We start from the raw sequence: 27730 nt of genomic DNA on the forward strand, positions 1-27730 counted from the left end.
AAAGCTAAGGTCCCAGGCTGGAGTAGGGGCTCTCCTGGGTGGTCTTAAATGTTTTGCCCCACTGAGAAATTGCTTCATCAGCAGGTGAGAGAAGAGGGGTGGTTCCGTATTATAATGTGCTGAAATGGCAGAGGCATGAATTTTAATAGAAGAGAAGGAAAGGCCCTTGTGAAACATCTCTGTTAAGTATTGAAGAATATGCAGTAAACTGTGCACTGTTGTGCCCATCCCCTGAGTCTGGCTCCAGGAACACAATCTTTTCCACTTTTCAGCATAGGATTTTCTAGCACTAGGCCTCCTTGCCTCCAGAATGACATGCACTTGCTTACTGAGGGATGGTAACGGAGAGCTCAGGTAATTAGCCAGGCTGCAAGGTTCAGGGTTTGAAGCTGGGAGTGTAGAATCTGGTCCTCCTGCTAGGACAGCAGAGAAGGGGTCGGAGGCAGGTGCCATGGTTCCAGCAGTGGCATACTGTGTTGGCGTGGCCAGTCTGGTGCAATGAGTATTGGCCTTGGTTTATCCTGTTTGATCTTTAGTAGAACTTTGGAGAGGAGAGACAGAGGGGGAAGGCATAAACTGAGAGGTTTTCCCATGTGAAGGACAGAGCATCCACTTTCCAAGCTTGTCTGTAGGGAGTTCTTGTGCAGAATTTGTCCAATTGGTAGTTCTGAGGGGAGGCAAAGAGGTCCATCTCTGGGCTCCCCCATTTGTTTCTCAACATGTTGAATATCTTTGGTTCCAGTTTCCACTCATGTGGGTCCATGAGATTTCTGCTTAGGTCGTCTGCCAGTGAGTTTAGCTTGCCTGGCACGAAATGAGCCTGTAGGTGCACTTGGTAGCTCAAGGCTGTGTTCCACAGAGCCAAGGCTAGTCTGCAGAGGGGGTATGAGTGGGTCCCCCCCCCCCCGCTTGTTTATGTACCACATAACAGTGGTGTTGTCTGTTTTTATCAATAACTGTCCTGGAAGGATGTGGTCCTTAAAGGCTGTCACAGCATTCTGTACAGCTAACATTTCATTTTGATTTATATGCAGGTGCATTTGACTTGGGTTCCATTTGCCCTGAATGCACTGCCCTGCCAAGTGAGCCCCCCATGCATAGTCTAATGCGTCTGTTGTTAGGGTTTGGGCGGCAGGGGGTAGAGTGAATGGCAGTCCCTTGTTGAGGTAGCAGGCCTCTGCCCACCAAAGGAATTCTGTCTTTATACAAGGGATGACAGGAATCACTGCTTCCAGGTCCTGAGAATGTTGACATCATAGGCTTTTTAGGTACCATTGTAGTTTCCTCATATGCAGTCTTGCATATGGAATTAGTAGGATGCAAGAGGCTATGAACCCCAGAGCTTGCAGCATTTTCCTTGCAGTTAACTGAGTCTTTGTGACCAGCAATTTAAAGAAGGCTGTCAAATAAACTTGCTTCTCTGGCGTGAGGTAAGCCATCTGGGAAGTTGTATTCAAGCTTGCTCCCAGGATAGGACGACAGGAGTTGTCTTTTCTGGATACCAGGAAAAGTCTGGAGTAAAAACCTTGTCCCCATTCTTCTGCTGGGACAGGTTGAATAGCCCTGATACTTAGAAGAGAGAGAGGACCTGCTGTTGAGCCCCTGTCCACTGATTTGGGGGTAGGTCTGACCAACCTTTTGGGGTTGGTAAGGTGTGGAAGTGGAATCTGTATCCTTGGGAAACAATTTTTAAAACCCATTTGTCTTGGGTAATGAGTTCCCAGTTTTCTGCATGCAGGGCGATCTTTCCCCCTAAAGGCGCGGTCAGATGAGCAGGGCTTGGAAGGTTTAAGGTTAAGTCATTGTGACAGTTTACCATAGGGGGGTGTCTTACTACTTCCAGCTTTGGAAGTGGGAGCCCCCCACTGCTTAGGCCTGTGAGTACCTTGAGACTGTGGCCTAGGTGGTCTACTCTTCCTGGATTTGCACTGAGAAGGCCTGGAAGAGACAGGAAAGGACCAATTCTTAGAAGGCCGATGCCTACTAAATCTGGGAGGCTGTACTTGCAGGAAATCTTTAACAGTTTGCATAGATTTAGCTTTTTCCTCCATCTTGTTAAGAATGTCTTCTGCTTTGTTGCCATACAGGCGGTCTTGGTTTAAGGGAGCATCAAGGAATTTGGCTTTAACATGATCTGGCAGAGATTGCTCCTTACGCCAAGCATGCCTTCTAAGAACAGACCCAGTAACAGCAGCTCTACAAGATGCCTCTAAGGAGTTAAGCCACATTACAAAGTATGTTTACCAACTTGCTCAGCAGAATGCATTAAATCCTGTAATTCTTTATTTTCAGCACAGTCAGGAATCAACATCAATTTCTGTTTAAGTAATCCAATAAGATGCTGCTGGTACTTTAACATATGAAACTGGCAGTTTAAGGCCCTAATGGTCAAAGTAGCAGAAGTGTATACCTTCTTACCCCATCTGTCCAGGGTCCTGGAATCTCTATCAGAGAGGGGAGGATTTTTGGCAGTAGTAGCCTTAATGCCTTTGAGTCCCTGTGAAATGGTCTCTGAGTCTGCAGTAGGATTCTTAAAAGAGGAACTTGTGAGAATCAGGTACTCTGTAATACCTGTCAGGTTTCCTGGGAGCCGGAGGTAAGGTGTCTGGGGTCAGGCTAGATTCCAAGAAGGCATCATCTACAATGTCCAGTACAGGGGGGATAGCTAAAGGCCTGTGTTGAGGCAGGAGTAAGAATTTCCTAAGCCTCTTTTTGGAGTCAGAGTAATCCTGGCTTTCCCAGCGGAAATGCTCCCTAAAAGTGTTCAAAGTTTCACCAAAAGAGAAATGTTCTGGAGGGGAAGCAGAGGGAATGGAGTCCTCTGCATCAGAATCCTCACAGATAGATAAGGGCAAATCCTGGTCGTCAGAAGAAACAGAAATTTCAGAATCCTGATCAGAAGAATCAGAAGGAAAATCGGTTCTAGGTCTCTTAGAGGGAAAAGGGTGGCTTCCCCTGATTAGAGTAATGAGGTCTTCAGCCATTCTTATCATTTGTTTTTTAGGCATATGGGCCTGACCATGCAGTTTGGACGTCAGTTTTCTAGGCATGGATCGAGTCTTAGGCCTTCGAGAAGAAGATGGTGTCGGTTTGATATGCAAGTCAGTAGGCCTGAATACACCCTCAGAAGCCGGTGCCTGTACAGTGGCTCCAGACCCATCCAAAGTAGAGACATCCGCAGGTTCCATAGTCGAAGCATCTCGCGGCATACCAGACTCTGAATGGGTCTCAGTAGAAGCCTGCGAATCTTAAGTAGCGGGTTTCAGGGGCTGTGAAAGCAACTCAATGAGTACCGGTGAACTGGCGACTAGCTTAAAGCGTCGTTGGCAGCTTTGGACCTATGCGGTCTGTCTCTGTCTTTATTTTTACATTTTTTCAGAATGTCGGTAGTCGGAAGGCTTACCAAAGCCATTTCTGGATAATTGAACAGAGTACCGAAATAGATGCGAAAATGAACCGACGACGAATAGTACGAGGATTGAATAAGGCACAAAACTGACAGCGAGGGACGTCGTGGTCTAGGCCTAAGCAAGGAATGCAGTACGAATTAAAATCTTTATGAGGTATTTGCTTTCCACAAGAAATACAATTGTTAACTTTTACTGACATCGGTTTAGAGCAAGAAAAAAGATCCCCAATGGGGTACTTAGCTTTTTAGAAGACTTCAGTTCTGAAACTCGAAAACAAAAAATTTTAGTTGTCGGCCGACCGGCACTTGCGAACTGCTTCTGCTTTGGGCATCACACGGCAAGAAAGACTGATGTAATGGTGTCAGCTGCATGCTTTATACCCCTGACTACCCGACGTCATGGAAGAAGAGACCGCAACCGACGCAGGACCCAAGACTTTGATAATCAGGCCAGCAGAGGGCGACCTGCAAGCAGATAACCCAAATGTAATGACTGCAACAGTGAAACAAGAAGAACATCAATATTTCACAGAAGCATGTGCATTTAACTGATAACTTTGGCATACATCCAATAACTATTTCAGATAATGCACCAATAAAAACTAAGAAAAAATATCCAGGATAATGCAGTAAAAATGAGATAATGGCATCTTCCCACCTACCTATTAAAAAGAGCGGAATTCAAACAGTGGTAAGTGGAAATTATTCCAGAGTTATTAAGGAAGACTTTTTTTTTCTATGGGATGGCTAGTGGGTGAGACAAAATTAAAATGGAGTTTAAAATAGTGTAGAAATGAAAGAGATTATTAAAATGTAATAGGAAATATTTAGAGGGGATGACAGACATTCAAGTATTGCAGAATATGTGGGATCTCATAGAACAAGAACAGGTGCCGCTTCAGAGTGCTAAAGATAAAACAAGGGAGTATCTGGATAATATACATGAGTTTAGAAAGACGTGTTTATATTATGCTGTCGAAAACTCAAACTGTCGACAGCGTAATAATCAACACGAAAATGCCGAAAACCCTGAACATCGAACACACACAAAAAAAAACCACAACACAAATTGCTCTATGCAGGGGGCAAGCCCCCCTGCACCCCCCACTACTTAAATATACCAACTGCGAGATCACACTACATTGCAGTAAACAGAAATCTCCCTTTACGGAGATTTCCATTTACACGCGTGATGACTTTCGTTTTTGACATTTTGGTGCTGACAATATCAGCTTCGATATTGTTGGCCTTCGACAGGGTGAAGTAGACCCAAGAAAGACTGCTTTTAAGCACTTATATTTGGTAACAACTCCAGAGCACAAAAACATTTAGAACAACGACTTAAGCAACAGAAAGTAGAAAGAGTTGTCGCCAAACGTAAGGTGCATATAACAAGAAAAATAATCAGAAATCCTGTAGAGGTATTGGAGATATTTCAAGAATTTTACAAAAAATGTGTATAAAGCAAAGAAATGTGGAAATCAACAAAGAGCAAAAACGGAAAACTGAAAGACTTAATTAAGCCAAGAATAAATGTAGACGAGGCTCAACAATTAACAGTTAAGAAAGGAGATGAGATAAAAATTGTGATGTATAATCAATCTGCAGAAAAGTCTCCAGGAACAGAAAGCACTCCTGTGCAAGTCTGGAAATTAGGAGGGAAGAAAGCAACAAAGATCTGGAAGGTTCTGTTTAAGAGAATTTTAAAAGAAGGGGAAGCACCAACATCTTAGAAGAAATCTGTGGTGGGCTGTGTTACCTAAAGACAGTAAGACCCATCAAACCCAGCTTCATACAGAGCCAATTCAATTCTAAACAATGATTACAGAGTGTTAATGTCTATACTGGCTAAAAAAATGTCAAAGGTGATGCCAACATTGACAGACATGGATCAGTGTGGTTTCATGGAGGGGAGGCAAACATTTGACGTTAAAAGAAGACTGATGATCCAGAAGAAAGGAGAATTTCAGAAAATACCACTGTTGTTGTTGGTTCTTGGTAAAGAGAAAACATTCAACAGAGTAAGCTGGAATTTTATGAGTAGGCCATTGGAAGCATTTGCATTACCTGATACAAAGTATGGTTAATTAGGAGAGTATATAAAGGACTGGAAGCAAACATTAAAGTGAGAGGGTTCCTTTCTGTTAAGTTGTGTTTGAACAAAGAACCAGGAGGGGTGCTCTCTTCCCCCATCTTTAGTTGCTTTATACTTACAGCTGTTGGTAAACGAAACAATGGAAAAATATTGCTGAAAAAAGTCAGTAATACCAGTGTGCTATCTAAAAATATTTACACTTGTTTAGTAATGAAATATGCAAATTTACACAAATATATTTCTGTAAATACCTCAGACACTGTCCACATGCACATATTGAACTATGCTTCACGTGCCCAGTCACCACAGAGGTCAGGAATGTTTACTAATGTGATGGTCTGTAACTGCCAAGGTATTTTTCATAAATATTAGGCATATAGGTCATGTTAATAACTGTAGTAATAACTTGAACAAGACAGCAGTTATATGATACTCCATGGTATCAAATGAAAGAGTACACAATGCTGCAAAAATTGTCCTGCTGTCTGCCTACTACCAATATGAAGGTATATATACTTAAGTAATGCAATATGCATATTTACAAAAATATAATTCTGTAAGCATCAATGGGATTTTGCACCTGGATGCATTGCAAAATGTCATTTCACATACCTAGTCACCTCCAAGATCACAAATGGTTCCTCAGATAACTGGAGTAGTTTGTATCAGAGATACTCTGAGTTATTTCCCCGAAATATTATGAATATATATTGTATGCTAAAAATTACAAAAATAACTTGAACCAGAAGGTGCTTATATGGTACTCCATGGTATCAAATGAAAGCATACACAATGCTGAAAAAAGTGCACTAATAGTTGATGTTCATCTAGTAATCTTTTGCAGATATTTACATTTATTTGCCAATTAAATAGGAAAATATGTATACTGTTTATAACTATGCAAACTTCTCAAAAATGGAGTGACATCTACAAAAATGCTTTGTAGAAAGATGAAGAGCACATCCATACAAACAAAAGTTACAGTGATGGTTTGGAGCTAAATACTATGGTTTCGGACATATTTAATATTTGTTTGCATAATTATAATGCTTCATTTTTACATATTATGAAATGATCTCTCCTTATAAATTATAAAATTGCCGTTAGGTCTGGCTAACACATTAATATCACCATTGCAAAGGGGAGTGTGTCCAGAGTAACTTTCGTATTTTAACTTTTTTTTTTTTTTTTTTTTTTGTAACTCATAGTTTGAGATATGTATATTTGTGTACAGGTAGGCCGGAAAACTGCAGTCTCAGAATTTTAGATCGGGCAAAAGCTGTCAGGGGTCGAAGAATTAAAAAGGATTCTGTTCTGGTTGCTAAAGATATATGGGAAGAAATTAAACATAATACAAAAACCAAGAAACTGGAAGCTCTTGTTTATGGATTCAGATAGTAAGATACAAGTAGTGAAAATGTTTTAGTCCATTTATCTTTACAGACAGGTCAGGCATATTTTTATCAACCAGTGGAGATGTCAACAATAATTATGAGCAGTTGAAAGAATTTGTTTGAGAGTAGAACAGGGTGAGAGTTAAGTGGGATAAAATGATCCTCCCTCATAAAACAAGGTAGTTTGGGATTACCTGACTTGTATGGCTGTTGTATAGTTATGCAATTAAGGGTCAAATAGGTAATACATGACATTGGAAAGGAATAACGAAGAAGTGCGGGGAGTCCAGAAATAAGGAGAGAGTAGCATTGTGGAGGCAGATCCTTAAGGCGAGTAACAGCCATACAGAATACTATTTCCATAAAGCTGCAGAAAGCATTATAAGAAATAAGTCAACACAGGAATGGAGAAAGGAGGTTTTGCTAATAGGGATGACTGCAAGTAGGGGTACAGAAAGTATGCAAGAGGGGACTGGAATTTCCTGGCGAAAACTGGCAAAGAAACTAAGGTACTGGGAGCAAATAACTAGAGAGGGCAAGGTAACAGAGTGGGAGGAGGTCAAGCAGAAGTTTGGACTGCTGGTTAGAGATTACCCTCCCTGCCAAGGATTGATATCAGAACAGGCAAAGACAAAGGGATAGTGGAGTCCCAGGTGAAAGAGCAGCAGGTTTGGTAAAGTTTTTTAGTGGAGTCTAGAACAGAAGCTGCTGTTAACAAACTGGATAATTAAACAGGGCACATGAAATGTATGATAACCAGAAGAATTGATCACTGGAAGTTAGAAGACATTAGTAAGAGAGACTGGAAAAACAATGTACAAGGGAGCAATGGGTTATCACCCAAGTATGCAACAAAGTCCAGAACGTTTATGATTTTTCTTGAAAGTGCTGGCACAGGTATTATTACATCCCAACCAAATTTCAGACAATTTTTCCTCTGGTAGGCAGCAAATGCTGGCAGTGTGATGGAACTATGTTTTGGGGAGTATAAGAAATGTCTGAAATGTTGAGGGAGCAGATGATTGTAACTAAGGTCATTATTATTTTGGGCTGCAACACAAGACCTGAACTGCCTAAACATAATAAGGCCTTACTAAATCTAATACCATTGACTGCCAAAAAAGCAATTAACAGAAAATGGTAATCAACATCTAAACCAAGTGACTGAAATAAATACTGAAAATGAGATGAAAGAATACGAGTTGGGATCTTTAGAAAAGGGAAGGAGCAAATTACATGGAAACAAATGGAAACTGTGGGAACAAAACATGAATAATGTTGAGGAGAAGCAGTGATATTTAAGGGGAGATAGGACTTGAGAGATTTATGTAACGCAAGAGTGAATGATAACTGTTAAAAAGAAAGCATATATGTACACTGAATGAAAACAATGAACATGCCACTATGGTTGTTTTCTTTTCTATTAATGTGTATGTACCCATGGGACTCTAGGCAGGGCACTGGATCAGGGCCCCTGCCCACCCCACAACCCCATCCACCCAGCAGCCATTCCAGTGTCCCATGACTTGCTTCTCTCACCTCCATTTACCATAAACACTGCTCAACCCTGTCAGTGTGTATACAATTGTCTTCTACAATGATTAAAGATATTTGGATTTAATTTAAAAAATGTATTTCAAATTTTACAGCACAAACACAGACAGGCATTTGATAAACAAAGCTGTACAGTCTCACAATGAAATCAGACTTAGTGTGTAGCTGAAGAAGTCTCTCAGGAAGTCCTAAAGCCCCTCCTTTGTTTACAGAAATCTTCCAGCTTGTTTTGTTTATGGTAGAGTTTATTTTTTATACATCCCAAAAGCCAACATGGGCCCTAGGCAGCTGGTTAGTTCACCTAGTGATGTACCTATGTCATTGTGTAAATTATGATTTAATAAAGATTTTTAAAAAGATAGTAGGAGCAACTGCAAAGTGCTAAAGGAAATAAGAGAGTATTTGGATAATATGCATGAGTTTAGAAGGACTGATAACTCTAGAGCACATAATCTTTTAAGCACAACAACTCAGCAACAGAAAGTAGAAGCAGAAATAGGAGCCTTTGACAAGGACAACAACCTGACATGTAGAAGAGGTATTAAAGACAGCTAGTAAAATGTTATGACTCAGGAAAAGGTGCAAATGGAAATACTTATGGAAGACTTTCTTATACTGAGGTTAAAGGAAGATGAGACAACACTATATAAAAAGATAAAAAGAGATGAGACACAAACTATGATGTATAATCAATTAACAGGGATGTCTCCAGGAACTGACAGTGTCTCAGTAGATACACAGAAATTAAAATGCAGGAAAAGTGATAAAAAATTAAAAGGTGGGTACCACCATTTTGGAAGAAAGCTATAGTGGCTGCATTACCCAAAGAAGGCAAAGACCCAGCTTCATATTGGCCCATTTCACTTTTAAACCAGGACTATAAAGTATTTATGTCCATACTAGCTGAGAAAATAACAAAGGCATTTCCAAAGATGACAGATATGGATCAATGTGCTTTTGTGGAGAGGATGCAACTATTTGACAAAATGATGATGCAGAGGGAAGCATATAAGAAAACCTTGTTATTGCTGGTACTTCTTAATGCAGAGAAAGCATTTAACAGTGTCAGTTGGGATATTTTATGAGTAGGACGATGGCAGCATTTGCATTTCCTAATAAAATAATGGGGTTAATAAGGAAGATATATGAAGGGTTAGAGGTAAGAGTTAAAATGTGAGGGTATGCCTCTGACAATCTGTGTTTGAACACAGGAACCAGGAGGGGATTCCCTCTTTCCCCATTTTTATTTGGTTTATATTTAGAACTATTAGCAAAGGAAACATGTAATTCACAAATTCAAGGATATACTTGATATGGCATACAAGGAAAAATAGCTTTCTTTGCAGATATTTTATACTGCCAAATCTAGAAAATACTTATTTGCATATGATATTATTTTGTTCTTGATAAATCCAGAAAAAGGAAATTTCTTTGCTAAGAAACACTGAAAAGCACTTGTCTGTTCAGTTTATAAAATATATGAAACAAAAAAAAAAAAAAACAAAACAAAGGTTATAGCAGTAAACTATGTATGAATAGGTTCAGCAATGCCCACACTTATTGATACAAAACATTTAGTCGGAGTATGGATTAAAAAAGATTCTGTTACAGCAGCTAAGGATATGTTGAAAGAAATTAAACAAAAAAAACAATATAAAAACTGAGAAATCAGAAGCTCTTGACTATGGATACAGACAGTAAGATACAAACAATGAAAATGCTTTTAGTCCCCTTAGTCTTATAAACAGATAAGGCGTATTTTTATCAACCAGAGAAAAAGCTGTAAGCCATAATAAATAATGTAAAGAACTTATTTGGGAGGAGAAAGGGGCAAGAGTTGATTAGGTTAAGATGAGTCTTTAAAGGGAATATGGTAATTTATGATGAGCCACTTTGGAGGAATATTTTGGAGCTATGCAGTTATGACATAACTCAAGCAGAAAGTTAATAAATCAAAACAGAAAAAGATGATGATTAAATGGAGGCAGGGAGAGTTTTAGAAATAAGGAGAGAGTAGGATTCAGGAGTTAGGTCATTTAAATAGCATACAAAAACTATATTCATAATGTATTAGAAAGTATTCTAAGAACTAATCCAACACGGGACTGCAGAAAGTAGATTTTGCCATTAGGGATTACTGCAAGTAGGGGTATACAAAACAGGCAACAGGGGGGCTGGAATTAACAGGAGAAATTAGCAAAGGATCTAAGGTACCAGGAGCAAATAACTCAGGAAGGGAACAGAGAGGGATGAGGCTAAGCAAAAGTTTAGACTGAAGGTTACAGAGTTTATTACATATTAAGGACAGATAACAGAACAAAGGCACACAGAAAAAGAGGTAAGGGAGTGCTGGGTGCAAAAAATCATGACAACTATAAGAATCACTTGGATAAAGTTAGAAATGTTTGGAAAGACAGCATGGAAAGGCAACTTACAAAAGAATAATAGGAAGAAATCTTCAAGGCTCCCAGTATGCAGCAAAGTTCAAAAAGGTTATTTTTTTCTATCAAAATTCTTTAAATTTAGAATCCCAGTGTCTGCATAGCAGGCAAAAAGGATAAACATAGAATACTGACAGTTTTATGTGAGTGAGGAAAGAATAATTATACCATGAATAAAGAATTCATACAGCTTTTGAGATAATTTACAAAAAAAATGTGTCGCTTTATGCTGCTTCCTCTACTTCATACTCTTCCTCTTCTTCAGTTGTAGCATCTGGATAGTGATGATGCTCAGAAACTACATCATTCATGTTGCTTTCTGCTTCACAAACTCGCCATGATATGTCTGAACAGCTCCTAAACAGCTGTACTACTGCCAAAGAATGTGGCAGACATGTTCAAGCCACAGGGTGGGATATCAAACAATGACTTTCACATTCATCCTACATCCATCCTACAAAGTAGCCACTGCTTTTGTTTTGTATTTTGAGCATCTGCTCATCCCCCTTCTTCCTGGACATGTGACCAACAGTGAGATGGTGGCCATGACATAGATCATAAGCCACCATCATGTACTTTGCATCAAATGTCTATTATGTAAGTTCAGGCCACAGTCATGGCGTAGTACTGCTGAACACTACGGCTTCTCACCGAGGTAAAAACCAGGGATGAAAAACATATAAATGAGGGAGGGGAACCATAGTTCATTCCAATTCACACAGGTCAGCATTCAGCTGTCCTGGACACGGCACATACGTGCTGACACCACTCACTGTTGTACACACTAGATGGTTTAGGTCACTATATCTTGGAGTGGTCAGTTCCAGGGTTCTACAGCAAATATCATACAAAGCTTCAGTGTGTCCTGTGGTCCAGCTGTTACCTGTGCCACTCTGACCAAAGACAAAGAAAATCTGCCCAAATGGTCCAGAATGCACAGAATCCATTGTGCCAGGCTCCAAGTCCACTGGAAATGCAGAAGGTACATATTTCTCTCCCATGGCTTCATTATAATAAACATTTATCCTGTACAACCAGAGATCACTATCCCATTGGATGGACCAATTGAATCGATACTCTGCTCATTGCTGATGACTTTGCAGAAATGGACACTAATCTGATTTCTGAGCTGCCCCGCCTGCAAGTGCACAAGTTCTACTGTGATCCTAAATTAAGTTCTCAAGCTTACAATACTGCACTGTCTTAATCTGCAAGCAATCTCAGCACATCTACTTAAGCTCAAATAGACTCCAGGGGATTTTTCCTCAGATAGACAGAAAATGAGTCTATTGAGCCGGGATACAGAATCTGACTTGCCCAGACAAAGTAAGCCTTACTAAGTTTAACGTTACTGGCCACAAAAAATAAAAAAATAGCATTTATTAGAAAATGGAAATTAAAATCTATTCACAACATAAAGGAAGTTGTGGATACCATAAAGGAGATAAAAGAACTGGAGGTGGGATATTTAGAAAAGAGAAAAAGCAAATTTTTGGATTTATAATGTTCAGAAAGAGGAGGAATGAGAAATTGAGCAACTTATGTAATGTTGGAGAGAATGAAAATTGTTAAAACAACGTATGTGTACACTGCACGATAATAACAAAAGAAATGTATTAAGGTTAGTTTTATTTTCTATTAATGTACATAATCCCACAATACAACTTAAGATTAAATGATTCAAAAAGATATTTTAAAAAGCTTACAAAAAAGCACGGTCATAAGGTCATAATTATGAACACCAACTTCTGAGATTTCACTTTCTCGTAGCACATCTTACACTCTTGCGCATTTTCTACTAGCTGTAAAAGGACAATCATTCAATAACAATGGAAGGCAGTGTGTAATGTATATAGCACATTTGTCTAATAATTATATTTTTAATATTAGGTTCACCAGTTTGGAGTTAGTTCCCCAGTGGTGCACTGTAGGCATATAGTTTAAACTAGACCTGGGTCAGTTTTTTCATGACTGACAGGGGGATATCACCTCAATGCAACTCATAAGAACCAGACTATGACACTTCATGTAGCTTTTCTAAATAGTTTGGGTATTCTAACGTTTCAAGTAAGGAATTGTTGCATGTTTCCAAGTTGTCTCAAGTGGCCTGTTTGAAGGCTACCTGGGTCAGATCAATGAGCTTTAAAGAGCTTTATTAATCCTACTGCAGTGAACAGACAAGCCTTTAGAATTAGGGGAGTAAAAGATTACAAGTTCCTGACTCTGGTACATATATACTGGTCAAATCTGACATTGCTGTCTGCAAATGTCCCCAGATGTTCAATGAAGGTACTTCATTTTCCATGATTTGGGCATTTATTTTACAATTATAACTTGTGCTTTTTGCCAACCCCACATTTAATGACATTAAAAGTGATTACTAGTGCACCAGTTGTGTACTTTTGCAGCTGATCTTGGACACCTTCTGCATCACTTTCTGAAGTAATTAAGTTAAACAGTTTGTATTTCTCAGGATATCAGATTATCCAGAGCCCATTTTACATTTTTATTAGACAATGATCCAAAAAGAGCCTGTCCTACTGCAAAACTGTGCAAGACACCAACTGTAAGTCAACTACGGAGACAGTCGGCCAACCTCAAGAGACACCAACGGTAAGTCTACTATGGGAGAGAGGCAGCCCACCTCACTCGTACTCACCCACCCTGACATTTTGTATACTGTTTCTTACCTAGTATTTCAGTCACTGAATTACATAGAGATTGGCACTTAATGCCTTGCAAATTATCCCCTTATATGAAATAGTGCTGAATGCCTTAGCAAGGTCAAGATAAGCTGCATGCACTGTATGTCCTTCATCAAGTGATGCTGTTACCTCAGCAAGAATCAAAAAGCAAAAATACTGTCCTATAACATATGTAAATCATGCCCCACTTCACTATGGATAAGCTCCACTGCAACTGTCTACATGATTTTAAGTAAAAGACTCATCAGGCTGAAGTGCTTAAAACTGTTTTGGTCAGCTGTGTCACCCGTCAATGAAGTGCTACTACTGTAGCCAGTCAGCAGAGGTCAGGGATGGTGTCCACAAGCCAGCATTTTATTTAATACAAATGACAGAAGTTTAGTTCATTAATTCTGTAATAGGAAGATGCCAGGAATGTTGAGTTTTTAATTATACACGAAGCAGTAATTATTATCAAGTAGTAGCTACAAATGGGATGCCCCCACCTTGTCTCTAACACTCTGACATGTTTTCTCTCACTGTGAAGGCTGCTTATAACTCTTCAAGCACACTGCACCTGAGCGACCACATCACTGTTTAATGATCACATGCAGTGTTCACAACTCTTTCAGTTTTCTAACATAATTACACAATGCTTAATTACTGATTTCAACTTCTGAGATCAAATGGAGTTCATACCTACTCTGGAGGATTTGATAAGGGGAGTACTTTCTGCCCTTTATCCTGGACAAGTTTTACAACTAGAGAGATATATAAAAGTACTTCCTCTTTCTGTTGCACAGCTTAATAATTCTGTGGTTCCACCAAAGTTATTACTTTAAATTATCCATACAGTCAAGTATTAATTGTATGTATACATGAATGCAGAAGTTAATAGCATTAGGTCACTGATGGTGCCCTGAGTAGATCAGTGAGGGTATTATCCTAGTATCTTTTTATACATACATCGTTTATTGCACTGAAGTCTCCTGTGGTAAAGCTGAGGAAGAACGGCTTATGTATGCCTGAACTTAATTTTACTTTCAGGTTAAAGATGGTGATGGTATGATCTTTGCTGACTACATGTTTAAGCTGCATGTGCTAATACCTTACCTCGGGAGTACAGCGGACTGCTGCTCAGTGGTGGTGCCACAGCAGGAATAGACTTCTGGCGTTCTGGCTGCACAATGATCTGGTAACCTTGCATGAGCCGCTGGCAGATGAACTCCTCAAACACTTGCTGTGCTGTCATTAGGGCGCCATCCTCATCTCTCCTACCCAAAGGAAATATAAACGCTGAAATACACGGTATGTCAACTTCCATGACTCACAAATGTAATAAATGTGCTCTGTTACTGTAACTCACTCATACCATTACCTGTCACTACCCCACAGTGTAAATCACTCATGTTGCCATCGAACACTGTCAAACTTTGTAGTTCATGCATGCCATCACCTGTGACTATGGAACACTAATTCATTCAAGCTGTCACAAAATCACCAAAACTAGTACCAAACCAGACGACCAAAACAAATCAACGAATGGTACCAAACAGAACAAGGAAACTTTACAACCCAAAGACAAATCCGTTTTTGGTTTTACCACCAACAAAAGAATAAAAAAACTTTGCGGTCACGATGTAATAAAAAGCCACAGTTTCTTAAAAGTATTCGCAAAAATAACAACTTCACCTTCACCTTCATTCAAGTTGTCATGTGTCACTACAGAACATTAATTCATTCATTCTGTCACATGCCACTGTTAAACAATGTAATTCACTCAAGCTGTTACCTGTCGCTGCTAAACAGTGCAGCTCGCTCATACTTTAACCTATCGCTGATCTGATTAACACTGATTCACCTGTCAGTGCTCACTGCTGAACACTCTGATTCATTCAGGATATCACCTACTAACCCTGAATATAATTCACCTGTTGAAGAATGCAATTCACTTAGGCTGTCCCTCTACCATGTGAAAAGTACAAATCTGTGAGGAGTACTCATGATAATAGACATTCAAATGAAAGGATCACTGCTGGAGTAAAATTTCAAACACCTGAGATTAGTGGAAGGTAGGACTCAAAACACCCATCTCGAATTGCCATGCAGCTGGATATCCTCCAAGTAGAGATGGCCTACTCCCAGCAGAGAAGACATCCGTAGGAAGCCTGTCTGCAAAAAAGGAGAGCAACCTGTGACAGGAAACTCCTGTAAGAAGTGTGTCTGAAATATTACTAGCCATGGAGAAACAGAAAATACTAGTAGGTCACCCAATACCACAACTAAAAATTTGACTACCATTCAAAAAAAAGGAAGCATGTACAGTAGATTCATAAATAACCCCTACTTTCCACACACAGAATTATCCCATGTCCTGCTGCAAAGGGTCTTTGCCAACATGGTTCCCGTATCTGAACATTTGCAGTGATGGCCGGTATCCTCATGCAGATTTACAATGTGCATTATAAGGATAATTGCTGCAGTAAATTCTTACTACAAAGGGGAGTACTGAGACATCTGGAAAAGAAGCCTAACCCTGGAAAGTACGAAGAAGCAGACACCAACATCTTCTAGATGGCAACAAAGGTAAACCTTGCTCTTTTCCAGAAATTTGCAATGTTTGGAGAAAGTGGGAAAGACTGTCCATGGAACTGCCTGAAAATGCCCTGCACAGAATCATTTTGAAAAAGGTGGTGGCTGCGGCAGACAGTCTGGTGAAATGGACCCTTAACCGGCCATCTATGATTTTCCTGTAATGGTTGTAATAGAAACTGGGAAGCTAAACAACCATTTAGAAAGGGTTTGATCACACATCAATCCACCTTGCTTCCCTGGTGTGAAAGATAGACAGTTGGTCGGAATGACTAGAGTCTTTGGTTCAAGGTATGAAATATCTGAGGTGCCTATGCACAGCCATCATATGTAGGAATCTTGCACCTTTACTCTAGGAGCCTAGGTAAAAGACAAATGAATGGGGTGGCCAAAGGCCACCTCTGAGATCACCTTGGACATAAAGGAAGGACGTAAAGCAAGATGGCCACAGTCTAAGTGAGTTATGTGGCCTTCAGCAGGTCCATATCAAAATTAAGAGGTAAAAAGTATCAAGAAATGCAAAAAAAAAATGGTGGGCAAGTGAATATATCAGGAAGTTACAGCAAACACCTGAGTAAGGAGTTGTGGATGGTGAGACAGGGTGCTTCAGTAAACCCGAGAAATACCTCCAGGTATTTTCCTGGGATCATCAAGGTGACACGTCTTGACATGTAGTACGACCTGTTCTTATTTACATTAGTAATTGTAAAGCCATGCTACATAAAAGCTAGTGAAAGATGACATCTTAAAGATTACAAGATGGGCAATATAACTTCACTGATACTTGACTTCAGTCTAGTATATTCAAAGTGATATTAAGTGTTGCTCATATACTATGCATCTAAATTGACATGATTATCATAGTTCTCTAAATATTCCTTCAACCAAGCAATACAGACAGAACTGCACAGCCTCACATGGCAGCTAACAGATGGATGAACAAAATGCTGCTGACAGTGACAGAGTAACTTGAGTGGTTACAGAGATAAAGTTGTTTGAATGAATATTTGCTGTGTTATTCTGACTTCAGAACTTTCGATCTGATGAATGTGACAGTTGTAAAGGTTAGTTTGTGCTAAACAGTTTGTCATTCACAGTTCTTTAGTATCACTTGTGGTTCCAAACATGCAAACACTTGTTTGAAATTTGAGGCCATAAACCTGATTAGGTCAAAAGGATCAAGATGCAGCCACTGAAGTTAGAATTAGTGGGCTTGTGACAAAGTTCAACAGAAACGCTAAAGGACAGGGCCTGATAAAGACATGGGACAGCAGAGACACTGAGGTAAATGCCAAGTGGAGAAATGCAAGCAAACCTGGTGAACAGTCGCAGGTGAAAATCTGTTGTTTAAAATGGAAAGTGAACAATCTAGAAAACCAGTCCTGGAGAGACACACAGCAGAAGGGACAGAAAGAGAATATCATTCTGGTTAGCCTGCTGGAGTCCAAAGGAAGGTACAATCTGTGCATAAAGTCAAGAGAGGACCCACACTGCACCAGCATCCAGGGCAATGTTTGGCCATGGTGGAGAGAGCTCTCACTGTGTTGGAAGGGTGAATCCCAAACCACAAAGATGAAGATAAAAGGCTACCATCTTTATAACTTCAGTATGAAAAAGGGGTTCATTAACATGCAAGGGACACAAAAAGGTATGCTGCTCTACAGCAACTGAGTTAGAAATCCAAAACATTGGAGAGGGGCCACTTAGTAACTACAAGATGCATGAACAGAAATACTGCTGACCATCCCGAATGTCTCATGGTAATGGGGAAAGCACAGCACTGAATATGAAACAGTCCCAAAGAAACCTGGAAACTATGAGGATGACATTTTTGTCTGGAAGAGATGTGTACAAAATCAGGTCACAAGGGGTGGAACGCATGGTGACTGCCATAAATAAGCATAGAGGGGCTGCTGAATTCTTATCCCCAGTGAAGCTACTTTCAGAGAAGTTAGGGCATACTGGATGGATGCCTGCTGTGTATCTACAAAAGCAGGGAGTGAATGGCACTCCAGGCATGTGGCTGACAGTTGAGTTCTTTACAAGGGGTATAATATGGCCAATTGTAAGCAGTACTGTACCTCCAGAAGACTGTGAAGCCATTAATGGGTAAGTGAAAAATGATACAGAAGAAGGGCAGAGAAGACCCACTGTGCACAAAATGAGGCGGCAACAGATGGCTTTAACAAAAAGAAGCTGAGCAGATGCAGCTGCAGAAGAAATCTGTTAGAGCCATACAATGCAAGCCATTGGGTGAGAATGGAGGGTGAGCAAGAATGGGACCAGGTGCAGCTCAGGTTGTTCTGTTCCTGCTGCTACATCTAATATGCTGACTTCTTGTGTTCAGTCATACCTACCTCATGTGTTGCTGAGTAGGTTGGCTACGTGGAACTCTGTGGAGTCGCCACGGTAGAAGGGAAGGCAAAGAAGACAGATGGATGATGGTGGCAGACATTGTCAGCAGTACACAGTCAAGACACTAATCATTAACTATGTCAGAAAGACTGCAGCTGAAGCTTGACCTTTGCACAGGACTCAAAGAGGAGTGTGAAGAGGAGACACACCTTCCAGACAGTTGGAAGGACAGAAGAAGGGATTCTTCTGAATGGCTGTGTGCATCAATTACTTGATGTATTTTTCAGTTTTTATGAAACATTTTCTTAAGTTACAGTGTGTTCTGCAGCAGTCTGATAAAAGTGCGTAACACAAATGTTTGGCGAGGGGATTTTCACTGCTGGGTATTTATCACACACTACTTTCTTCATTCATTTTATTTACTTTTTCATTCACTGGCTTCTTAAAAGGCAACTGCCACGTTTTGACACAAAGCAGTGCATGGGGTGGTAGTACCTGTAAAATGCTCACCTAGAAGGCACAAATGCAAAGGGTCTAATGATACAATGTATGCATTCAGGGTCACGACTGTTGATCACTTATGGTGTCTGCAAGCAGCACGTAGAAGATCTATGACAGAAAAACAAACACTAGCAAACTTTATTCATTAATGGTGACCCTTCCCACCAAAAAAAAAAAATACAGGAGTTCAAACACTAAAGTCCTTATGTTCCAAACACCTCATTACATAAATATGGTAATTCCACGACTGCACAACTGCACTTAGCTTGATTCTGTTAAGTTCCAGGTACTAAAAAGTAATAAAAGAACAGAGACGTACTGAGATTACTAATGAACATTTACTTCAGTGCAAGGCCAAATTGCAATTAAGGTGAATTTCAATACATAACACTTGAGTTATCGCCAAGAATTGGGAGATATTGATGGCAGATGAGAAAATTACCAGTATCATAAGAGAAAGACCTATCTATGCCTATAGGAATACCAAATCTCTGAGGAGGCTACTTTGTTATGAGAGACAATAATAAGAGGGTTCAGTCACTGAGGAGAGGGACCTTTGGATCCAGAAGTTGTGACCACTGCATTTACATGGCTAACAGTAGTAGTTTCATACACCCCACCACCCAGAAAGTTTATGAGTTTAAACATTATGCTGATTGCAAGACTAGAGAGTTGATATATCTAGCATGTTGCATGAAGCATGTTAAGTAGGAAAGACCAATCGGACTTTGAGGAATGGTAAGAGAACATCTTTACACTATTAATAAGGAAGATGAGAGTAACTCACTAGCCAGGAATGTTTTAAGTCATGGTCTCTCTCATAGGTTTATGCTTTTAGTTTTAGAATTAGTCAACAGGAACACTAGATTAGGTAATTTTAAGAATTTCACTGACAGACTAGAAATGAAATGGATAATCAGATTACAGGCAGACACAGCCTGTGGTTTAAATGACAGAGTATCCCTGAAACTCTTCCTCATAGATAGACCCCTGACACATTGAACAAAAAATATATATCTAGTGATTACTTATATGAAGTTCTTGGAGCCTTTACACATACGAGTGAGATAATATGCCCTTTTCGTTTGTTCTATGATTTGTCATATTTTGGACATATGCATAGCATGTTCCTTTTTATATACATATATATATATATATATATGTGTGTGTGTGTGTGTGTGCGTGTGTGTGTGTGTGTGTGTGTGTGTGTGTGTGTGTATATATATATATATATATATATATATATATATTTTATACACGCAAATCTTTCGTATGTTTAAAAATCAGTAGTAATATAAAGTTGATACTTCAATTGTTTATGCTGCCATCTGTTGATGCAAGTTTTTTTACACTCTTTCATACAGACTAAAACTGTTACTTAGATAGGCCAGTGCAGCTCCTTATAATATATTAACCCCCCCCCCCCCTTTTCATGTGTGATTGTTGTTTCAATTTTGATATGAGAAGTTTGATATTTTATATATGTTTAACAATTTAGGTGTTTGAATATATTTGTATATGAATATGCTTTTTACATTGATATATTGTGGATTAAGCAACCTTGAATGATTGTTGCAGTAACTTAACTTATGACTGATTTATTATTGTGATTGGTGAAACATACAATGGTTGGCTAATTGGTTTTATTTAAACACATGTGAATGGTTGGCTTGATATGTCTGAAGTGTTCTAGTCTGACGCGAAAGTGCTTACATACATTTTTATTAAAGTTCTTTTTCAGCCGTGACCATGTCTCACCCCAAGTGTTATTTTTGATCGTTTCGGTTTTCGTTGAGATGCTTAGTTCTCCAACTTTTGTAATTTCCTGAATTTCAACAGATCTGGACTGAATGATAAGAGTTAATATCAAATGTATTTTAAAGCCAAGATAAGTGACGATCGTCCAGAATTAAGCTATGATGCCCAGCTTTTACTTTATTTCATTTTTTTATGTTAATAAGACCAAGAGGTTGGGAAGTTGTTACATGTGTAAGTCTCCTAAGGTGACTGGTTATGTCTGACTGACTGCTATGACTGCCTGATAGTTTTTGACACGTCTGTATTTAAACTTGTGAAGATGCTGTTTTTTAACTGACCTGAAAAATGAACTGTTTTCCCAAAGATTTATTTTTAAGAAAGACTGATGATACTTTGATCCATGACATCCTCGTTTTATTTTTTAACACCTTTATTAAATTCATACAACTTTAACAGTATGGGTACTCAGTTATAGAAAAACATTGTAAACTTTTCATTAGTTTTCTGCTTTTTATTTACACACATTGAACAATTCTCATTCACTCCAACGTTGAATAAATGCTCAAGTACTGCCTTCCTTTACATTTCTCTGCTCCTCTACCTGAACACTGTTCTGCATGTATTGTTCACACAACCTCTATTTCCATGTAATTAATGTATTCAGTACTTCAATTAAAGTTGGTTTAGATTTGGATTTCCATTTTCTAGTAATTCCTTTTTTTTGCAGCCAATAGCATTAAACTTTGTAAAGTCTTAAATGTGCAAAGCCAGTTCAGATCCTGGGTCCCAGCTCAAAGGAATAATTTCTTTAGTTGCAGCCACTTGCTCCCCCAACATTTCTGACAAAGAATTGTTAAAATCCTCAGACTTGTTACACTTCAGCAATTATATTCCCAGTTACAAATCTCTCTTCCATCACACCTCCAGCATTTGAAATCTGCTAGAGGGAAAAATCTCTGAAGTCTGATTGAAGTATAAAAATACACATGCAAACACTTCCAACCAAAACTCCTAAACCTTCTGGACTCTGTGCATATTTTGGAGCCATAGAGATGTTTTCCCATTGGCTCTCAGTAAATTGTCTTTCCAGATTCTCTTCCCAATCATGTCTAACATCCTCTGACTGATTCTTATCATGCAATATTATATATGCCTTACTAATTACACCCTTTTTAACAGCATTGTTTGTTCCACATTCAACAAAAAGCTCTACCAGGGCAAGCCTTTCCCTGTCCCTTTCTCTTTGCCTATACCCCGACATCAATCCCAGGTAGATAAGGCAGTCTCAAACCTTCAGTCCAAACTTGTGCATAGCATCACCCCCACTCTACTACCCTTCCCTCTAAAGATATTTGTTCTCAATATCTTGGTTCCTTGCAAACTTTCCCAAGTAAATTCCAGCCCCCTCTTGCCTATGTTATATACCCCTACTTGCAGGTGTCCCTATTGGCAAAACCTCCTTTCTCCAGTCCTCTGCTGGCTTAGTTCTTAGAATACTTTCAGAACCTTTGAAGCAAATGTTAAGGACAAGTTACACAAGACCAAAAGCCAAAACATTATTCTAGATGACGTTAATGTTGACAACCTCAGACAAAAGGCTACTGCTAATACATTCCTTTCCGAATACAATCTATGCCAACTTGTTTACTCTCCCAGTAAATCAAACTACCTCGCAGTTGCAAACAGCGTTTTATCATTACTAAGTCATCATATTTAAACTATCATATGGGATTACATACATTCAGACACAGGAAACCTAACCCTAACTTCCCACTCTTACTATAACGCACTACGCATGTATTTTCTTTCCTTTTTAACACTTTTCATTCACTCCAAATTATATAAATTACTCAATTGCTACCTTCCCTTATACCTCACTCCTGCTATCCCTAAACATTATTCTGCACGTATTGTTCTGACAAATTCCATTTATTGCTATGAAATTTGCTCATTTCCTTTTGTTAAATATCCCACCTCCACTTCTAGTACCACCTCTACAATATCTAGAAGTTTTTTCATGTTCAGAGCAGATTCTGATTTCTTTTTTTTTCCTAGCAATTATTTTTTTTTGAAAGCCAGCAACATTAAACTTAGAAGGCCTTAGTATATTTAATAAATTCTGATCCTATATACCAATTCAAAGTAATCATGTATTTGTTCCCCAAACATTTACCTCAAAGTACTCACCAAGGAATTTTTTAAATCTCCCAACTTGCTGCGTTCCCAAAACACATTTGCAATAACTTCTCACTTACTCAATGCACACCTAGCATTTGCTAACTACCTACAAAAATGCTCTGCAGTCTGTTTGGGGTATAAAAATACCTATGCAACCACTTCCACATAACAATTACAAACGTTTTGGACTTTGCTGCATTCATGGGAGCTTTCCAACTTTCATCCCATTGTTCCTCTGCAAACTCATGTCTCAGTATTTTCTAGCATCCTCGGAGCGATTCTTATAGTTCTGCAATATTTTATATAGTCTCTTAAGTATCTCCTTATTAACAGCAGCGTCTGTTCTAGACTCAACCAATGATTCCACTACAGCTGGTCTTTAACTTTCTCTTTCCCTTCATTACCTATTCTCTGTTACTATTCACTGACAGGGAGGTAATCTCTAACCTGCAGTCGAAACGTCTGCTTAACATCATCCCACTCTATGACCTTTCTCTCCTGAATTACTTGCTACAAATACCTTATTATTTAGCCTTTAGGTGATCAGTCTGAGACGGGATATTTGTGCCCTGAATTCTCCTACTGATAAACCTCTGTGGGAGTTCCAACGTCTGCAAGTATCTGGTTAGGTACATGCGAAAGGGGGCACTGTACTCAATGATAGATCTGGCAACAGCCAAGTAAAGTGATATTACAACTTGCTTAGACCTGGATGCAATATCCTAATGTACAAGTTTCTTAGCCAAGTGTTGCTCAAAGGCCAGATAGCTGTCTACATATGTTCCCAGATCGCTTGCTACTGGGTCGGGTCAATTATTAGGGGTGTTTTATCAATGGAGTAATTAACCTGGGTTGACAGTTTCCAAAAGGGCATTACAATACAATTTTTGACATTGAGTTTTACACCATGGCTTTGGGACCAGTCATTTGTCTGGGTTAAACCCACTTGCAAAATGTTGATCTCTTAGAGGAATCTATAACAACTCTCAATTTACAGTAATCACTGAACGTGGTGAGCTGGAGGCCTTGAACATTAACCTTGACTTCCGAGAAGTAGATGCCAAACAGGAGCATGCCCAACACAGAGCCCTGGGGCACTCCACTCGTGACTGATCTTTTGTTGGAAGTGGTCTAATCAATCTTGACTTTGTGGGTTCCATCTGTGAGCCACCTGGGAATCCAATGAGTTATGAAGGGATTTATACCTAGCTCAGACAGTTTGTTAACTACGCCTGAGTGGGGTATTTATCAAATGCCTTGGCCAGATCAAGATACACAGTATGCACTGTTTTACCCTCATCCATTACCTTGACGACCCTCTCAAAGAAGTCGACCAGGTTCAGTAGGCATAACCTTCCCTTAACAAAGCCAAACCGGGATTTTGTCTAGTGTCTGCAGGTTGCCATGTCCTTGATCATCATTTCCATGACGATTCGTTCCATAGTGCACATTAGGCTCATTGAACTGATGGGTCTGTAGTTCCGTCAGTCAAATGATCATTAGGCCTTGTGGATGAGAATGACTGTTGTAGTCAGGGTTGCCAGACGTCCCTATTTGGGTGGGACTGTCCCGAGATCAGCAGCCTGATCCCGAGTCCCGCCCTGCCAGTTTAAATCCCGGCCAGCCTCCGCTTTGTTTGTTTTTTTTTTTTTTGATTGTCCCGTATACCTCGCATATGGGCCAATCAAAAATTGCTAAACACGGAGCTTCTTGTGTTCCGCATTAAACACGAGAAGCTCCGTGTTTGATTGGCCCATATGCCGGTATACGGGCCAATCAAAAATCGCTAAACACGGAGCTACTTGTGTTGAATGCGGAACTGCAATGCATTATGTGTTTAGTGCAGAGCTACTGTTCTTTAATGTGCAGTGAAGACCTTTTTTTTTTTTTTGGTCTTCACTTGCTGTGTGAGACCTTCTTTTTTTTTGTCCCTACCTGGGGGGCTGGAAATCTGGCAACCCTGGTTGTAGTCCTCCATTCACTTTTAATGTAACCTGTTTTGAGGCTGTACTGAAAGTGTGTCTCAGGTGGTTCAGAAAGGCTGTGTTTTTGACTGTTAAGAAGGCAACCAGGGATGTTGTCAGCGCGCATATGGGCAGTGTTCTTGCCTTCAGCAAGTGTTGTCAGCACCTACTCATTGCTAATAGTTGGGGGAGGTATACCGGAGGTGATTTCACCTGGAGGAGCTGGGGGGATGAAGTATGAGCTGAATTTATCAGACAGCAGATATGCTATGTCACCCTGACCAGTGAAGGTGGTACCATTCACCACCAGTTCAGCAGACTGTTGTGTGCTACCTTTAAGGTTCCGGACATAGGTGAAGAAGGTCTTGTGATTATCTTTAGCCTACAAAGGGATCCTGAACTCCTAGGTGGCATTGTTTGACTTAATTAGACCTCTTCGTTTCTTGTTTAGTTGTATAACAGAGCACTTGTCTTTAAGGGAGGTGCCCTTCCTGATTTTGGCTGTGAATTTCTTTCTTTTATTATACCATGTTTAGGTAAGAATTCCACCACTGGAGTTTGTTTTTAGTATTTCTTTTGGGTTTATTTCTGGTAGGCACGGCAGCCTCTATGCAGTCATTCACATGTTTGTATAGTGACTCTCTGAATAATTCTACATAGGTAGCTATGGTCTTGGCATTGGGGAAGCCTTGAATTTTGAAAAACTGTCATTTAATAGGATGTAGTTTGCCTTAGAACAGTTCCTAACTCTTACTAGTTGAGGATATCAGGTCTATATTAGAAGCACAAAAATGCTTCTAAGCGAATACGGAAACAGCGACACATTCATTGCATCGCATTTAAGCGATTCGATGAATATGTCATAGGTCAAGAAGACAACTGGCCAACTTCACCAAGTTGTCCTTTCCTTCCCTATAGTGCGATCTCGGAGTTGGTATATTTAGTTAGGGGGGGTGAAGCCCCCCACCTGTTTATGATGTTAAATTATTTTTTTTTAGCGAATGGCTGCAAAAGTTTTTTCCCTAGGGAAAAATTTGCTTATGTGGCCGTTCACTATTTTTAGGTTTCGTGCATTATGTGTCGACTTTTATGCAGTCACACATATCCACTTTCGGTCTGGTAATATAGACCCGAGGTATGACATGAAGTGTAGGGGTGGGGGTTGTGCAATGCTCTCCCTTGCTGGTGAATACCAGAGCCAGTACATTTGCTCCTCTGACTGGAGCATGCACTATCTGTTCTAGGACGTTTATGTTAATAACGTCCAAGAAGCATGCTTGTGAGTTTGAGGCATTGTGCGTTTCCCAGTCTATAGAGGGGTAGTTAAGGTCACCCATGAATAGGGCATTTGGTCTAGAAGGTTTAGGTAAAAGTCCAGACACATACAACAGCTGGAACACCCACAAAGATACCATAGTAAACGGATACAAGGTCTAAACAACATGTCCTAAATGGAACGACTTAAAGCCCTGTCACAAGGGAGGTTGGTATAATGGTTAAAGTGTTTACCTTGCAGACACAAAGTGCAGGGTTTGATCCTCACATGGGGTAATTGGCTAGACTTAAAATGGTCCATGAGGGCAGTTAGCCTAATACTAATCTATGAACTTCCCATAATCCTACACGCGGTATACTACAGAATCCTAAGAGGTGACCTATGTCTGGCATAGAAGCCATTCTCTGACCCATTACTGATGGATTTACTGCACAACAGCAAGTCAAATGGCATCAGAAATACTCGGTTTAGGGATCTAAACCTCTTCTGCAACATCAATAGAACAGTTTGGAGGAACATATATATCTCTCATAGAGGATACCGCTGCTATGGAACAGACTCCCCATCCACAAAAAAAAAAAAAAAAAAAAAATCATCCCTGTTCATACTCAAGCACAACTAAAATTTATGGAAAGACAAAAAGAAAATAAACCCCAAGACTGCCTCCTGTACTACTAATGGACAAAGGCAGCTCCTAAATGCTTTATCCCATGCATGAAATTATCTATGGTATTATCTCAGTTATTCTCAATAGGAAAAATACATAATGACTGACCATGGCATTGATAAGGCCAATCTCTAATCAAATGGGATAGGTTCATTCAAGCACAAAAAGGAGAACTGGCTAGGCTTAAAGTGGCCTGCAAAGGCAGCTAGCCTAGTAGTAACCTATGAATCATGAGACTTTAGGGTCACAGAAAGTGACCTGTAGCAAGCCATGATATGGTGAGGGAACTTCTCCATAGTGACTTGCATGTGGAAGAGCTCCATGGTATCACCCTGTTTAACCATCCTGGATATATGTTAGTTGTTAATGTAGATTGACACATCTCCATGTTTGGCCTCAGTCTGCACTGTTTTTCAACATCTTCATTGAATTATCACTTGTGACACAGACAAACTTACACTATTTATCTGACATTTGTTTACCGGGAAAATCCTAAGTCCTATCGGGTGGGTGCTCATTTTCAGCACAAGCCCAGGGAGAAAATTAGCACATTATGTTTTTACAGAGCAACAATGAATGTTTTCACATACTCGAAAGATTATACAACAATGGCTAGCAGATCATTTTTATGTATATACTTATATAACACATACGTATACTGTGACACAATGGAAATACTGCCAACCCAGCTAGCTGGGATTCTGTAAATAATTATAAGTCATTTGTGAATACTAATATGATTTATGTAGAAATGTAACAAAAGGAGACACTGCCAGGCCAGCGATGTGAAATTTTGTAAATAATTCTATGTCATTTGTGAATATTGATATGATTTATACAGAACTGTATTTTATGTACTGAG

General features: G+C 39.6%; 1 protein-coding gene and 1 pseudogene across 1 annotated transcript in view; both read right to left on the reverse strand.

Moving 5' to 3' along the window:
• The window catches only part of DEPDC5 (DEP domain containing 5, GATOR1 subcomplex subunit), a 2513958-nt gene that overhangs the window by 1137753 nt on the left and 1348475 nt on the right, over nucleotides 1-27730 (reverse strand). The window contains exon 27 of the mRNA XM_044068865.1: nucleotides 14691-14851. Within this exon, the coding sequence (XP_043924800.1) occupies nucleotides 14691-14851 (161 nt within the window). The remainder of the gene's footprint in view (nucleotides 1-14690; nucleotides 14852-27730) is intronic.
• LOC122800099 lies at nucleotides 11118-11894 on the reverse strand (annotated as a pseudogene).

This window comes from Protopterus annectens, chromosome 4.part0, assembly GCF_019279795.1.
Source record: "Protopterus annectens isolate FY-2018-M chromosome 4.part0, PAN1.0, whole genome shotgun sequence".
Taxonomy (NCBI): domain Eukaryota; kingdom Metazoa; phylum Chordata; order Ceratodontiformes; family Protopteridae; genus Protopterus; species Protopterus annectens.